Below are 15882 nucleotides of genomic sequence, written 5' to 3' on the forward strand. Positions count from 1 at the left end.
ACTTCAAATCACTTGATTTTTCATTTTAGACGTTTCCGTTTCGCTGTTGTTATTGTGTGGTGTTAATATTGTGCTTTCAGATTGAAACTGACTCTTTGCTTTGATTTTGTATTCTGATAGTGATAACTGCTTTTGTGACTTACCTTGCCTGGACTACTAACTTCTTACGATTTCGGAGTTGATACTACTAGATTACCATGCCTCGGAAGTGCTATTTCGGATGCATTAATGATAGTAAGTTTCGATATTGACACTATAAAATTATGTACAACTAAAAGATTTGCACCCAGACTATTAGTTAAATTTATATAACTTGAATAACTTTCAGGCCCGCTGCATCATTTTCCTAAACCGAAAAGTCAAAAACTGGAAGACATTGAAAAGTTTTCCGTATGGCGAGCTGTGCTAGATGTAGCAACACAAGAGAGAGGAAATACATACATCTATAACCACATATTATTTTGCAATAAACATTTTTGGGATGGCTATCAGCTGCCAAGCCGTCGTCTTACAAAAAATGCTGTACCAACATTAAACTTAGGTAATATTTAATAATATAACATGGTAACATTCAGAGGCGGCTCGCCCTAAGGAGCGCTGGTGCAGTGAACTCCCATAAATAATTATAATAAAATCATACTCCTTAATTTAATTATTAACATTAATTATTACTATTTAAAATCAATCGTAATCTTTAAAACTACTGTAAATACCCATGAATATATCCATCGTTCCATAATCCCATACACCTGTATAATACCTACTGTATTATGTAACGCGCGAAGCGGAGCGCTCACGATTGCGCTCCAATGAAAAAAGATTTAGTACATTTCCTAATACGAAATCCAACAGGAGTGAAAGAGAGGGTTTTGCCAGAGCCCTGCGCGTGAAACAGAAGATTTTCTATGGAAAAGTAGCAAAATTCGGAGCGCCGCACCCGCAAACGTTGCCGGTTCGTTTTTACCGCCCGGCAGGACAGCGATTGCGCGCGACTTTGCAAGTTGCCACTTCTATAATATAAACAAACACTCGAGTCAACTTCAAATGCACGCGCGCGATTCATGCAATTTTCTAATTAAAATTATAAAATACGTGTTGAAATAGCCTGTAGTTATCAGTATAACTTGTGAGTGTTAAAATGAACAATAATTATAATGTGGCGTTCATTAAAAAGTGTGATAAAACGTTACAAATTCGGCTTGAATGTAAAGCTAAGGGACCGCCACGGCCTGAACTTGATCTTACGCAAAAATGTACGACAAAAACGAAAACATATACGCGTGTGTTTAAATCTGAACAATATGTGAAAACACCGTGGTTGTGTGGTTGTGATGAAAGCAACAACATACATTTACGAATGTCTTGTCGCTTTAAGTTATAGATATTTTTGCACACCAAAAAGAAAGACGTATGTATTTCCTTTAAAAGTAATTTTTTTGATAAATGTACTGCTTTACACCATGTATTTTCAGTGTTTTATTTCAAGTGAACACCCATAACATTTTGTCACGAGCCGCCTCTGGTAACATTATCATCATCATAACAAGAAAAAATAAAAGTAAATCTGAACTAACATTCTGATTACATGAAACTTTACAAAACTTCAATTTTGTTTGAATTAAAAAAGCGTTCTTTTATAGTATTTTCAGGAAACAAAACATCAACCATACCCACAGATAATGAAAGTATGCCATCTACTACAGAGTTGGATCCTTTAGAAATGTCACCAGCCAAGCAAGTTGAGCAACCCTCAACATCTACTATCGCAATTAAGCTAGATAGAGGTTGGTAAAGTTTACCCAAATTTGTGTAATCAGATATGTATGCATAAATATTGTTAATTATTGGATCAAAGTACCTTATCGCGTGTTGCGAAAAGGGGCTGGAATTAAGACCAAAAGTTGTAACAACACTTTTTGCCATAGTTATAAGCCATGCAACATGCATGTTTGTTAAAATTAGAAACTGGTAACAACTGTATAATTAATTTAATAAAAAATTGAATACTTTCAAAATTTTGTATTCAAAGTTATTAAAATAAAACTACTATTTATTTTCCAGATCATGATCAGCTGAGTCCTGTGGAATCTGTCCCAGTGCAGCCAGTTATTACTACAATTCAAAAATATCCCATCGGTAAGAATTATCAAGTCGCAGTCACCTGGTTGAATCTGTTATTTGATTAAATGACTACTGCATTCATTAAATGATGACATTCCATTGAATGATTAAAGGATAACTAGTCAAGGTGTTTAATGTAACATTCAACGTCTTGACTGAACATCATTTAGCATAGTTGTTGGTTTGGCTAAGGGGGTGGGTTTGGGTTAGGTTTGCGGTAATTAGTTATGCATTAGTCATTCAATCTATACTAATATTATAAAGCTGAAGAGTTTATTTGTTTATTTGAACGCACTAATCTCTGGAACTAGTGGGCCGATTTGAAAAATTATTTCAGTGTTAAATAGCCCATTTGTCAAGGAAGACTATAGGCTATATATCATCACGCTAAGACCAACAGTAACGGAACAATGCGGGTGAAACCGCGCAGCACAGCTAGTCAAATAATAAAATGAATAACTTATATTTTTCAGTTCACAACCAGCTGAGTTCTGTGGAATCTGTCCCAGTGCAGCCTTCTATGACTACCACACATAAAAATCCCATAGGTAAGAACTAAATTAACATTATTAATTTATAATTGCAATTCTTTAAATGGCAGATTCAACCAGATGACAGTGACATATATTTAATAAATGATGCTCTGCTTCATCTTATTCAAGGATTCTATTCTTCTATGGATCTCCTCATTTCAATTTATTTTACGCATTCTACTAGCTTACCGCCCGCGGCTTCGCCCGCTTTGTCTAAAACCAAATAAATTATATACTAAAACTTTCCTCTTGAATCACTCTATCTATTAATAAAAACCGCATCAAAATCCGTTGCGAAGTTTTAAAGATTTAAGCATACAAAGGGACATAGGGACAGAGAAAGCTTTGTTTTATACTATGTAGTGAATAATGCCCATTGTAATATTATGTATCAATTTTTCCTCTTTACTTATCTTTATCTTTTTTCCAGGTAATCGAAAACTCCGCGATAGTATAATAATATATAGATTGAAAAAGAAATTAGAAAGAATTACTTTAAAATATAAAAATCAAAGGAAACAAATACTAGCTGCAAAGAAAACTTCCAAGATTACAGCATTTCAATCAATAATTGAAAAATTGCCTGACACTATTAAAACTTTTACAAAACTTCAGTTAAAAAGTGTTTTTAAACCAAGAGGAAGGAAATATACAAATGATGAAAAAACAATGGCCTTAACTATTTTTAAGCAGAGTCCTAAGGCATATGAGATTTTAGAGAAAATGTTTGTGCTGCCGTCAAAGAGATCCCTGCAGGCATTATTGCATTCTTATAAAGTGAAAGCAGGTATCAACCAAGTAGGTACCAGAATAGGTACAAGGTACCCATATACAGGAAGATCTCAAGAAAGTTTTGCATGCCTATTGAAGAAAAACTAGTGAACATTTTATCGGCGAAGTTTCCTTAGCAGCTGGCATGAAATGCAATGCAACTACTGAAAAAATGTTCTTAATACCTACAAGAACCTTACCGTATCAATTCGAGTAAGCGTTAAATCAAACAAAGGAAGCAATTTAAACACGTAACTAACCATTTGCGACAAAATCTCATCTCGCAAGCAGTTAAAGTCAATTCTCACTGAAATTTCATCACCGTAACTCGGTTTAATAATAAGTAATACATATGCTATGGCGAAATCATTGGATTCGAAGATTTTGCATATGCAAGAAATAAAACTCTGACTGACCATGGTAATGATCAAAGGTATAAAAAAAAAATGCAGACAGCCCATTTCTCTCACATTTAATAAGTGAACAACAAATGTGTTTGAATTAAAGAACATGTTAAAATAAGTTTTTAATTAAATTAACGCAGCTGGCTTTATCATTGTCATTACTTTTTGTAACTCAGCCACAAGAAATGTAAGAGTGGTGTGGGAGTTACAATCTGAAACACGAGAAACATATTATATACGACCGGGGATTAGATTTGAAATTGACAATCGCAAAATATATCCCCTGTTTGATACCCCGCACCAAACAATTTATTATTAACAAATGACAAATTTTTACAAAATGGGCTAAATGGGAACATACAAAAATGTATGTTGATTATAGAGATGATGTGATAAGGCTACTTAATAAACTAATAGAAATGCCTGTAAATAAGGATAAAATCCCAAAAATGAAAGTAAAGTTTGCAGCTCACGTAGAAGCCAAAGTGTCTTGCGGTTGCGGTCAAGTAAGTAGTATCTTCATATAGCTAATTTATCTTCTTCTTTATATATAAAAATGAATCGCAAAATGTGTTGGTAAGCGCATAACTCGAGAACGGCTGAACCGATTTTGATAATTATTTTTTTATTATATTCCTTGAAGTACGAGGATGGTTCTTATGTAGAGAAAACGTAAACATGTACCACGGGCGAAGCCGGGGTGGACCGTTAGTTTATAATACATATATGAATGTCGTAGTCATCTGGTTGAATCTGCTTTTTGATTGAATGACTAGCTCGTTGACATTTAATTAAACGACTTAAGGACAACTCGTCGTCATCATTAATCAAATAGCAGATTCAATCAGATTACGGTGACATGACTGTTTCAAATAGAAAAACTGAAGTTCTTTTTGAAATTTCAAAAAAGTATTCAATTTGAAAATGCAGGAAATGAGCCTGGTATTGCTTCATCCACTTGTAATGTACCTTGACTTATTGTTTTGCCCTTTCTTTGAAATGTCTCTTATCAGAGGAAAATACAAGCAATTAATAATCTATATATATAAAAGAAAGTTGTGTTAGTTACTCCACTCATAACTCAAGAACGGCTGAACCGATTTAGCTGAAAATTGGCAGGGAGGTAGTTTAGAGCCAGGAGAAGGACATAGGATACTAAATATGTACCACGGGCGAAGCCGGGGCGGACCACTAGTACTTACTAAAAATCAGTGCTTCATAAAGTGCAGCACATGCTGAGTAGCTACCCTTTTTAAGAACATACTGGTTAGGTATAAGTTCCATTTTTACTGTATTTTTTTTTTATTTTTTAGTTGTAAGTATATTTAATGTAGATATTTTGTTTTGATTTTACTGAACTGTGGTGCTAAATAATTTTTCTTACTTAATAAGTATTTGCTTGACAATATTTAAGTTCCTAATTCCTAATTGAAATATGCAATACTTTGTTTCAGAACACAAGATTCTGCCAGACTTCCTCATGCTCTTCGACAAGCTGTTTGATTCCTTCTATGGTCACTTACAAAGGTTCGCCAAAAAAATATAAGCAATGTTAAAAATATAACTCACCCCATTTCCAACTGTGTTAAATTCCAATTTTAGAGTCAATCAAATTTGAATAAATATTAAAAAAATGATTGTGTCGATTTAGCATGAGTCAATTTCTTTAATAATAAATTGGGTACACAATACAAAAGCTTTTAACGAAATGTGAAATTATTTGATTGTACGGTACATACAGGAACAGGGGTGAACATAATCATGTCAAATAACAATCATAATATGATTATTAAGAAGTCAATAAAAAATAAATAAATAACGTTGTTTTATTTAAAACCTATAATGATACGTGATAAGTAATGAAAATAATAATTTGGAATAATATTACATTTATTGAAATAAAAACATATTCTAATAGTTTCTAGAACGATTAGAATATTTATTTCAATCGGTGTGGTATTTAAACAAGATTAATTTTATTGAAGAGCAACGAAAAACGTAGCCGTATTTTATTTGTACTAAACGACTGTCACGCTGCCTGGTGCGGGTCTTAAAACTTTAAATTGTAGGGTTGCTATCTATTTCCGTACTAGCTGCGCCCGCGGCTCCGCTTCTGTTGGTCTTTGCGTGATGATATAATTATAAGCCTTCCTCGATAAATGTACTACCGAAAGAATTTTTCAAATCGGACGAGTAATTCCTGAGATTAGCGCGTTTAAACAAACTCTTCAGCTTTATAACATTAGTATAGATTAGTGTATACGTACTAGCCAATAGCGGAGCCTCGCGGTTAATACGAACCGTGAAGAGGGCCCAAAACTAAAAAAAAAATATCCACAAAATTTCACAATTTTTATAAAGGCAAGACAGTGTCTATGATCGTTTGTGTCGATTTCGGTATCCTAGCAACGAGTTTGTTTTTAAACAATCAACAACCCTACTCAAACATTTTTTATTACATTAATTTAAAATATATTTTTATAATTCCATCTTACCTTATTGTAGTTAATAGACAAGTATGGATGTTAAAAATCTTGAACCTTACGCTATTATCGGTTTTGATGGTAAGTGCATAATTTTAATATTCTAAGAGCGTATACGCACTATGCGGGTAGCCGCATTGCGGGTAGCCGTCCGGCTGACCGCAAGCACAATTATGTACGTAATATTCATTTCTATGCGCACTGCGATGCGGCTACCGCAGACCGCACAGTGCGCATAGAAATGAATATTACGTACATAATTGTGCTTGCGGTCAGCCGGACGGCTACCCGCATAGTGCGTATACGCTCTAAATCTCTGATTACGACCGGGCTCAGTGGCGTGTCATGAGTCATTACTGAGGCCTATGTCCAGCAGTGGAAAAATGACAATTAATGTAGGATAATAATGGTGATGATGATGATGATGATGTCTATGACTAAAAAGCAAAGTGGTTTTAATTTTCACTTCTACTCATTAGTAGATATAATAACTGTGTTTCTGTTAAAAAAATACAGTGTTAAATAGGGTAGTAGTTGCCAATATCAGACAGTTCGTCAGTCCATAGAAATAAAAAGTACCCATATGTTTTATTGCAACTAAGTAAGTAGTAAGTATTTGTTGCATTGTAGGTTCTGCTATAAGAAGTTTGAAAGTTCATCCAAATGGTGAACACATTGTATACCCGATGGGTAATAAGGTGTGTATCCAAGAGTGGAAGACAAAGAAAATGGCCTTCCTCAGTGGACACACAAACAGCGTCTCTACCGTGGCCGTATCTCCCAAAGGAACGTATGTGGGATCCGGTCAGATTAACCATATAGGTTTCAAAGCGTCTGCGAAAGTGTGGGATTTCAAGAAACGAGTATTAGTGGGCACTCATGAATTGCACAAGGTACCCTATTCAATTTTTAGCAGTTTATAGTATGAATGGAAATACGTATAAAATCTACAAGTTCTCAGAAAAGCCCTTAAAAAGCTACCCCCACTTTAAACAAAATTCCTCATACCAACGTGGAATGTATTCGATCCTATAAAATATTGCCTCTGGTTACGGAGTTACTAGTTCTTAATCTGTGATTGCGTATGTACTACTTAGTTGTTTCTAAAGACAATAACCTACTCTAGGTAGGCGTAGAAGTTCTAACGTTCTTATCAGACGCGTGCTACTTGATATCCCTTTGGAGTTTGGTGGTCGGGATAATGGTTGCGTGGTGCTATAGAATGTTGCTAGCGCTTAATAAGAAGCATCAATCATTTTAAAGAAAAGCTTTTTATGTGACTCAAAAAGCTACATTTCCCTGATATCTCACATTGAATTTAAATGCATCGTCAATTTTTTTTACTGGTCTTTACATAACCCAGGTACGCGTAGAAGCTCTAACGTTTTCATCGGACGAGCGCTACATGATATCTCTTGGTGGTCGGGATGATGGTTGCGTTGTTCTATGGGATTGTGTCGCTGGCGCTGCCACTGGAACGGCGGCGGCTGCGCGACTCACAACGGGGGATGCTATGACGCTCACTGCTTTGACTTTGCGGGTTAACTCGTTTGTTACTGGCGGTGATTGTGAGTATTTTTTGTTAAAATAGATATAATCGTAAAATCGTTTAGAAATAGAAATTAAAGATTTGAACGGATTTATTCATCCGTTCAAATCTTCCCAAAATTCGGTAAAATCTTCAATTTCTTATTATATTCTAATATTATGAAGCTGAAGAATTTGTTTGTTTAAACGCGCTAATCTCAGGAACTATAGGTACTGGTCCGATTTTAAAAATTCTTTGGGTATTATTTATCGAGGAAAGCTTTGTGCTCAGTGCTACCTATAATAAATCATCACCCTAAGACCAACAGGAGCGGAACAATGTGGTTAAAACCGCGGGGCATTAGTGTACTATAATGCTCGCGTAAAATCAAGCACAAGAAATGACTAGATATTACTTATATGTACTATACGAGCAAAAGTTTGTAAATCTGAATATCTGTTGGAGTCACCAATGTAGGGGCTTGTTATGTGCGGGTGTAATAAAAGATGAATAACTACGCAAAGGTTATATTTCGTTAACTACATATATTTATTCGTATGTAATTAATATTCGACCTAATGCGACCCACCCGCGTCCCGACAAGCCCGTGACTGTCTGTGCATAGCGCACGAACTGTTTATAGGTATATGAGTTACCGTGTGAACTTTCTTAGCGTTACACTTGAAATTCGATAACTCATAAATTGGCTTGTCGACGCTACATATCTTTACCGAGTAACATAATTTATTTGTACTGCACCCGTCCGGGTAAATCTGGAACAATCGGCTTGTTATAAATAATTTAAAAATTTAACTTAGTTTTGAAATTAATGTAGCCAATCTTCGAGTCTGGAACATACGTGCGGCGAGCAAGAATTTAGATGTCGTCGACGTTTCGCTCGGCAAGTTGCGTAGAACTGTGCGATGCATTGCCATCAGCCAAGACGATTCCTATGGGATAGCTGGCACGACGTAAGATTAAGTATAGAATTAAGTACCTAATATAATTAGAATGTAGGAAATAATTCAAAGTATAAAAAATCGTAACTCAACTGCTACGCAAATTAAATCTCGATTTTGAGTGGATGTGGTATATTTCATGCACTAATTACTAAACTATTACCTTAAGGTTATAACTAAGTACTTATATGAAAATATTTTGAAGTGAAAATTCTTTGGTCGCGTTGAGAGTGAAATGTCACGTCATGGAGTAAGGCGACGATTTTGGTATCTTTGAATCTAGCTAAAGAAGTTTCACTTCTGACAAGTGTGCTCGGCACATAGTCACGCTTATTATTTTTAATTAATTCTAGCTTTTTCGATACTATATTTTAAAGTAAACATTATGTTGATATTCCAGTTCAGGTGATATGATCAAGTTTTCCATAAATTACCCTCCGGATCCAATGATGGATGTCGCCAATATTAAGCCAACATTCCTCGGATGTTTGGCTAAATGTGGACCTTGGAAGAAAGGAAAGCGCCCAGAGTCACTGTGTTATAGCCTCGGTAACTTTTTATTTATAATAATGAAATGAAGTATAGCTTTAAATTTTCATTTCATTTATTTATGGGTAGCAATTAAACGAGTGACTGTAAATTACAGTTCTAAGTGTCAAAATTAATTAATTTGGGTTATAGAATTACTAAGTGAGCGACTGACTGCGAGTGACGAGAAATCAACAGAACAGCAACTTACAAACATTAATTTGAGTTACTTAAAATACAAAATGAGCAGCTTCATAATATTTGAGCGACCTAATATTTGTTTGAGTGTCAACGTTACGTCCTGCATTTTTTTCAATATTTGGCAAATGTATTTTTTATACTGAGCGGCATTTTATCTTAAATGAAGTGTTTCGAATACAAAAACCACTTTGAAAAATACACTAATGAGCAGAGTATAATGAGCTCACATTTAAAAAATAAAAATAATATGAAATAACTATTTGAAGAAACACTATTCTATTAGTTGAGAAATTTTATTATTGAAATATAAGGCAACCTAACACTACGACTCGTGATCCCCGAATTTCATTATTTTGAGGTGTCTAATCGATAGCGGGTAGTGACTTTTCAAAATAAACTGCTTTTCTTTTTCTACGAAAATGCGTAGTTTTTGTGAAAATCGAGAATGAAAATTATTTTGAGAATCGCCCTTAAGTCGCTTCTGGCACTCGCCGGCCGCTGCCGCGGCACGCTCGCTTCGCTCGCTCGGCTCGTGCGGCAGTTCAAGGGTTAACCTAACACGCTCGTCGCTTCGCTCCTCGCTACCTATTTGAATATTAAGAATAAAAGTTTTATAGTTTTTAACCTACGTAGTTTTTTTTGGTTGAGTGGGAATCACCCTAAAGTCGCTTTTGGCACTCGCCACACAAAATGGGCTCACGTTTCGTTATTGCATATATTATTTTTTTTAGATTTGATATTTACCGTATTAGATTTGTAAAGTAAAATATACATATTTATATCATATTTTTGATTTAATACATAATTGTTTAATTTGCGCTTTTATATTAACCGTAAAAACACATTTATTAAAGGAATCAGTCATTAGTTACAGTGAACGAAACGTCAGCTGTCAAAAACGTCGTAAATAATAACCAAATTTTCTGAATTTCAAAAAATTATATCTTGAAAAGTAATGGTTTCCGCAAGTTGAAACTTTCCAAAATTAATTAACAAACTTAGAACTATAACTTAAAAAAAAATCAACGCTCTAGCGAAACGTAAAGGTACTAAAGACGAGCCAATTAAAACAATGTACTCCGTAAAAATAAAGTAATATGCATGCATTTATTTCAATCAAATGAACAAAAAATAAAATAAGACGCTTCAGTCAACTAAAAAAAAACCAACTCCCAAGTTCCCAACTCACCTGACTGCAACGATTCGTCGCCCCGCCCCCATTCGAATTCGCGCGAATTTAAAAATCTGTAGTTTTTATTAAAAAAGCGTATCAAAATAAAAAACATAAGCCCTCAAATAGAATATCAGTAACCAATAATCATTAATAAAGCAGCTTACAAAACTTTGCTCAAAGTGAACTTTTTAGTAGTTCGCTAAGTATAACCTCACTTAGAAAAATCGAATCTATCTTAATATTGAAGTTGCCCTCTCTGTATTTCCAGTCGCTCACTTAGTAATGAAGTCGCTCGGATAAAATTTTAATATCTGAAATGGATTTATCACAATCCACTTTTTGTAAGCTCGTTCTGGATTTTATTATAAATCAATATTCGTCGTCAGTTTAGTTAATTTTTCGCTTAGTCAAATTCATTCCGCTCAAGTTATTAAAACAGTATGTCATCATCAGTCGCAAAGTTTTTTTTTGTTCGCTCGTTTTATAATTCCCCTTTATTTATTTGAAGTAAGTCTACCTCAAACAATTTAATTACAATCAATTCATACTGAAAAAATAACAATTTACATTTTTAGAAAAATTGTGTCGCGATTACGCTTCATAATACGCGCACAAAACATGTAAATCCTAAACTTTGTATAGTAAATTGTCTTGTCTTGCACTAAACAAAAATATATTATATACTAGTCCATCGTGAATACCTATGATTTATTATGTTAACTTTTTACAGGAATAGAAACAATAATGATCATGGACGACGGATGTTTAATCGTGGGATCAGGGGATGGTACTGTGGATATTTTGGATGAAATTAATTGGAAGGGAGATTTCCCGAAAGGCAAGGTTCTAGACCCGAATAAGCCGTTTTATAGAGCGGTAAGTCATGAAGTACTAGTTATAGTAGTTGTTATTGGTCCTAATTTAAAATGTTCAAAAATATATGTACACAAACAGTCACCATTACTCAAAAGAAATATTTTTAATAGGGAATTTGTATAGCATTTAGAAGTCAGAATTTGTAAGCTTTCCAAAAGTTTATACACATTTTACACTACATCCAAAAACCAAAAGTATCTAACCCTATAATTTTTTTAAAACACTTAACTATATAAATACTTTTTCAATTTAGCATTTCCTTCTAATTAATAAAATGTATGTATCAAAGGATATTACCTATTATTAATTTAGGTATTTTATGTATATTCACTTCTCACAGCCATTTGCTTAACTTTTATTTCACCTTTTTTTATCCCTTATCTTGCAGCCTGGAAGAGATCGCTGGTAAGCGATAAGGCCGCCTTATGTACTGCCTTATTTACTGTATACTTTTAAAAATATCAACTTGGTGTGGTGCATTAAATTGTCAAATAAATAAATTAAATAAATCTCTGTTTTTTTCAGCTAAAATCAACAAAATTGAATGGAAGCATAACATCCCTTGAGTTGATGGAAACGCCTCAACTGCGGGGTGATAAACGGCTGTTATTAGCGGGAACCAGGACGAGTGAAATATACGCGATAAATGTGAAAACCTTTGAACCGACGCTGGTTGTGACGTGTCATCGATGTGCTATTAATGATATTGCATTTCCGAAGTAATTCACGCTATAAAATATTATTTAATGTAGTCAGAGCGGTTTTTTTTGTTTTGATGTAACACTATATAATATGAAGTTGATGATCTTGGTAACGTAATAACTATTTAGTATTCGTGGGTTCGATTCCCACCCGGTTGTCTGGGTGTTAATTATCTACCTTTATAGGTATTTATTTAAAATTATGTATGTATGTTTATCAGCCATCTGGTTTCCATAACACAAGCGTAAGCTTAGTATGGGATCAGATCGTGCCGTGTGTGAAAATTGTCCTGAAATATTTATTTATTTTTTAATATAATATGTGTTGGTGACAGCTGGTTTTCCCTCTGTTTCATCTATAGGGAACGATGACCACACAATGCAAGTCAGCGGTTCTAATTCGAATTTAAGATAGCATTTTTTATCGATAGCGCCAATCAACCAATCAGTCCACGTTACATCCGCTTCGCGTACAAACGTTTTACATTATCATTTATTATCACGCAGTAGTCTTAATAAATTATAATTTAAAACCATTTATTTTATATCACAACATCCCCTGCATATTTTAATCCTTCGAGCCGGATTGAATCGGCGATCTTTGATCGGTAGCGTTTGAATACTGACTAACATTGTGTGGTCATCATATTATCACACTGAATCAGTATACAATAATATTGGTACAAATTACTAGAGGCATGAGCGTAAAAAGTAACTTTATTAGATATTATTAACTACTATAACTTTATTATCTACGTTTTTAAAAATATCTCACAAATAGTTTTATTAGAACAGAAATAGAATTATTTTTCTATAACGTGGTTTCTTTTAGGTGAAATGTTTTTGCAATAGATTAATGAAAAATTTAATTTCAATATGTCATAACTATTTGTTTAAATCTTGTTTATGTATTTTTACCAGGGGAATGTCGGGTGTGTTTGCTACAGCTGGCGCGGGCGATGTCCGCGTGTGGTGCGTTAAAACTGCGCAAGAGTTGTTACGAATCGTCGTGCCTAACTTTATTTGTTCATCCGTTTTGTTCTCTAGCGACGGGAAGTCGATTGTTTCAGGTGGGTGGTAGATACTTGGTATGTTTGTGCTGCCCTGCTTGTGTCTTGAAGTACACAATTTATATACATAATTACAGCATAATGCAATATTGCTTAAATTTTTATAGACCAAAAATTATTTTTTATTGATCAGTAACCTCAGCCATGTAATAAAATTAATGAAAATAGTACTTATCTAATTAGTATATTTTTCAAACAATAAATTAGGGTTGATATGTACATAATAAAACTTGTCTTCTAAAATATTATTTTATCCTCAGATTTAAAACACACTAAAATTAGTGTAATTAATAGTTCCTCGATAACGAACTACGTGCTAATAATGATATTACGTGCTACCACTAGATGGCGCTGTAATAAAAAGTTATCACATACATCCGTGTTGTCCGAGTTTTATACAGTACCGCTAGATGTCACCACTAACAAAATAACAAATTTACATCGCGCTATCAAAGTTTTTTTCCAATCTAATATTACCACCTAGAACCGTCCGTACGGCAAGACCTTACTTCATAGGATCATTTCTATAGTAAGCTCTTCACGAGAACTCTTACATTATGTAGGATCAGACCAGCCACGAAGATGAGATGTGGCGCGGTGCCCTGAGCGTGAGGCGGGCAGAGTCAAACTGACTCTAGCCCTCGATGATCGTTCACTCCTGTGCTTGCACAGGGGCGTGGGGTACTGTCGCTGTCTGAGTGGTCATATATAATATAATTATTTTTATAAATAGAAAAAATCAATTCAATGTGCAGAGTTGATCATTGAAATAAATGCACATAAAATATTAATAATGTACATTTTACATAATAATACGTCTGTTAGACCGGGAGATACTGACACAAAATTTCGAGTCATTTGTAACAGGATGGCGGTTCTACAGGGGTCTTAGTACGCAATGACAAAAAGAAAAATGATGGTGTGAACGCTGGTACCGGTGGGTTTGTCGCGTGGGCGTTAGTCGAACTCGTCGGAAAAATAGCGAAAGTCAAACGATTTGTAACACAAAAATTTGAGAATTTACCGATAGCCCATAAAAAAGAAGTAGGCGGTAGTGTCATGCCATACTTTTCCGGTATGACTTACAGCCCGCCATACCGACGCGAATGTGTTGATTCAAAAAAAACAATTATTCAACCATTTGTACCAAGCTAACTTTTGCACAGGTAACCATCGTCGTGCAGCCATTTACGAAAATCGCCATGCCATACTTTTCGGACGATTCCAAATGGTCGCCATACCGCCGAAAATCTGCAAAAATTTTTTATTTCGCCTATCTTTTTGTACCAGTATTGCATTTGGCTTTTTGGAGAGTATTTGATAAAATGTGACCATTATTATATTTGCCATACTTCTAGTAGGGGGAAAAAGTGCTGTCATACTTGAAAAATAAATTTATTATTAATTTATATAAGTGAAGATTTCCAACACCTAGATCTTTGAAATTTTGTATTTATATTCGTTGATCCTCAAACTTACAGGAAAAATAAGTGCCATACTGTTACAAATCGTTTGACTTTCGCTATTTTCCGACAAGTTCGACTAACGCCCACGCGACTAAGCCGCCGGTACCAGCGTTCACACCGTCTTTTTTCTTTTTGTCATTGCGTACTAAGAACCCTGTAGAACCGCCATCCTGTTACAAATGACTCGAAATTTTGTGTCAGTATCTCCCGGTCTATGTGATATTATGTACGTATTTGTAATTTACATTTTCTAAAGACTATTACAATTATTTAAATCTTATGATTTGACAAACAGTATTAATTATTTATTACGAAGAATAGCCAACAATGGCAACTTAAAAATAGCCATCAAAAGTGTTAGATAAGCAATCAAATATTTTTAACTACAAGTTCTAAAACTGACCTCATTACTGTATAACTTTTTTAATCCTAATTTCATATTATAGTTATTCATAACATTTTATAGTGTTAATAAAAATAATAATTATGAATCGTCAAATGTGTTGATATGTCGAGAACGGCTCGACCAATTTAGCTAATTTTATTTTTACGATTTTACTATAGTACAAAGCAATTCTTATGGAGAAAACACGAAAAAGAGGCAATAGGGCAGAACAACGTCTTCAGCTAGTAGGATGTAACTATTAACATGAAACATCTAGAGTTACATAGTACATGTTTATTTAATTTTAATTGTTCTTCCAGGCTGGAACGACGGGAATATTCGAGCCTTCACGCCACTAACTGGCAGATTAATTTATTGCATTTTTAACACTCACAATAAGGGCGCTTCAGCACTTGACATGACGCATGATGGCCGGACGCTCATTTCTGGAGGTTGTGAGGGTCAGGTAAGTAACTAGATGTAAATAAAATTTATGGTGATAATTTACTTATCCTATCAAGTTTTCAATTTTACAATTTAGGTAATATGTACTTCAAATTTTAATAATGAATGACATAAGTCCTAAGTCGAGTGAAATAGTTTTTCAACTGCAAACACAGTAATTCATGGTCCTTATAGGAAAATGGATCATCTCACCACATAGGAAAGGGTCATATTTATC

The 15882-nt window shown here is 34.4% G+C and overlaps 2 protein-coding genes and 1 non-coding gene across 6 annotated transcripts in view; all 3 read left to right on the forward strand.

Annotated features, from left to right (window-relative positions):
* On the forward strand, positions 1 to 5622 carry LOC149906723 (uncharacterized). 3 transcript variants are annotated; one of them, XM_090104914.1, is made up of 7 exons: positions 1 to 234; positions 329 to 541; positions 1641 to 1784; positions 2062 to 2136; positions 2595 to 2669; positions 3085 to 4335; positions 5284 to 5622. In XM_090104914.1, the coding sequence occupies exons 1-6, from the start codon at positions 198 to 200 to the stop codon at positions 3531 to 3533; spliced, it is 993 nt and encodes a 330-aa protein (XP_089961040.1). In that variant the 5' UTR covers positions 1 to 197; the 3' UTR covers positions 3534 to 4335; positions 5284 to 5622. The 3 variants fall into 3 exon arrangements, with proteins under 3 accessions (XP_089961040.1, XP_089961041.1, XP_089961042.1); XM_090104915.1 differs by having other exon boundaries at positions 1650 to 1784; XM_090104916.1 differs by lacking the exon at positions 2062 to 2136.
* Positions 5280 to 15882, forward strand: part of LOC149906724 (cilia- and flagella-associated protein 52) — a 24997-nt gene continuing 14394 nt past the window's right edge. The window contains exons 1-8 of one of the 2 annotated variants that reach the window (XM_090104905.1): positions 6639 to 7205; positions 7676 to 7880; positions 8676 to 8811; positions 9200 to 9348; positions 11433 to 11578; positions 12104 to 12297; positions 13201 to 13349; positions 15521 to 15666. In XM_090104905.1, coding sequence (XP_089961031.1) covers positions 6999 to 7205; positions 7676 to 7880; positions 8676 to 8811; positions 9200 to 9348; positions 11433 to 11578; positions 12104 to 12297; positions 13201 to 13349; positions 15521 to 15666 — 1332 coding nt within the window. In that variant the 5' untranslated portion in view covers positions 6639 to 6998. Of the gene's footprint in view, positions 5357 to 6638; positions 7206 to 7675; positions 7881 to 8675; positions 8812 to 9199; positions 9349 to 11432; positions 11579 to 12103; positions 12298 to 13200; positions 13350 to 15520; positions 15667 to 15882 lie in introns of those variants that run through there. The other variant, XM_090104906.1, reaches the window with a different exon arrangement.
* Positions 13849 to 14052, forward strand: LOC149906725 (small nucleolar RNA U3). Its single transcript, XR_016457044.1, has one exon. It is a non-coding gene; the product is annotated as a small nucleolar RNA U3 (small nucleolar RNA).

The sequence above is a fragment of the Colias eurytheme genome, chromosome 8, assembly GCF_061535395.1.
Source record: "Colias eurytheme isolate Ceu_HAF_F1 chromosome 8, ilColEury1 Martin Lab GWU primary, whole genome shotgun sequence".
In the NCBI taxonomy this organism is placed as follows: domain Eukaryota; kingdom Metazoa; phylum Arthropoda; class Insecta; order Lepidoptera; family Pieridae; genus Colias; species Colias eurytheme.

What these genes read in the sequence shown, in the direction of transcription:
- LOC149906723 (XM_090104914.1), top strand. Translation starts at nt 198, where the DNA reads ATGCCTCGGAAGTGCTATTTCGGATGCATTAATGATA. An exon ending in TTTCGGATGCATTAATGATA is followed by an intron (nt 235 to 328) that starts GTAAGTTTCGAT and finishes AATAACTTTCAG; the next exon opens with GCCCGCTGCATCATTTTCCT. An exon ending in CACACATAAAAATCCCATAG is followed by an intron (nt 2,670 to 3,084) that starts GTAAGAACTAAA and finishes TCTTTTTTCCAG; the next exon opens with GTAATCGAAAACTCCGCGAT.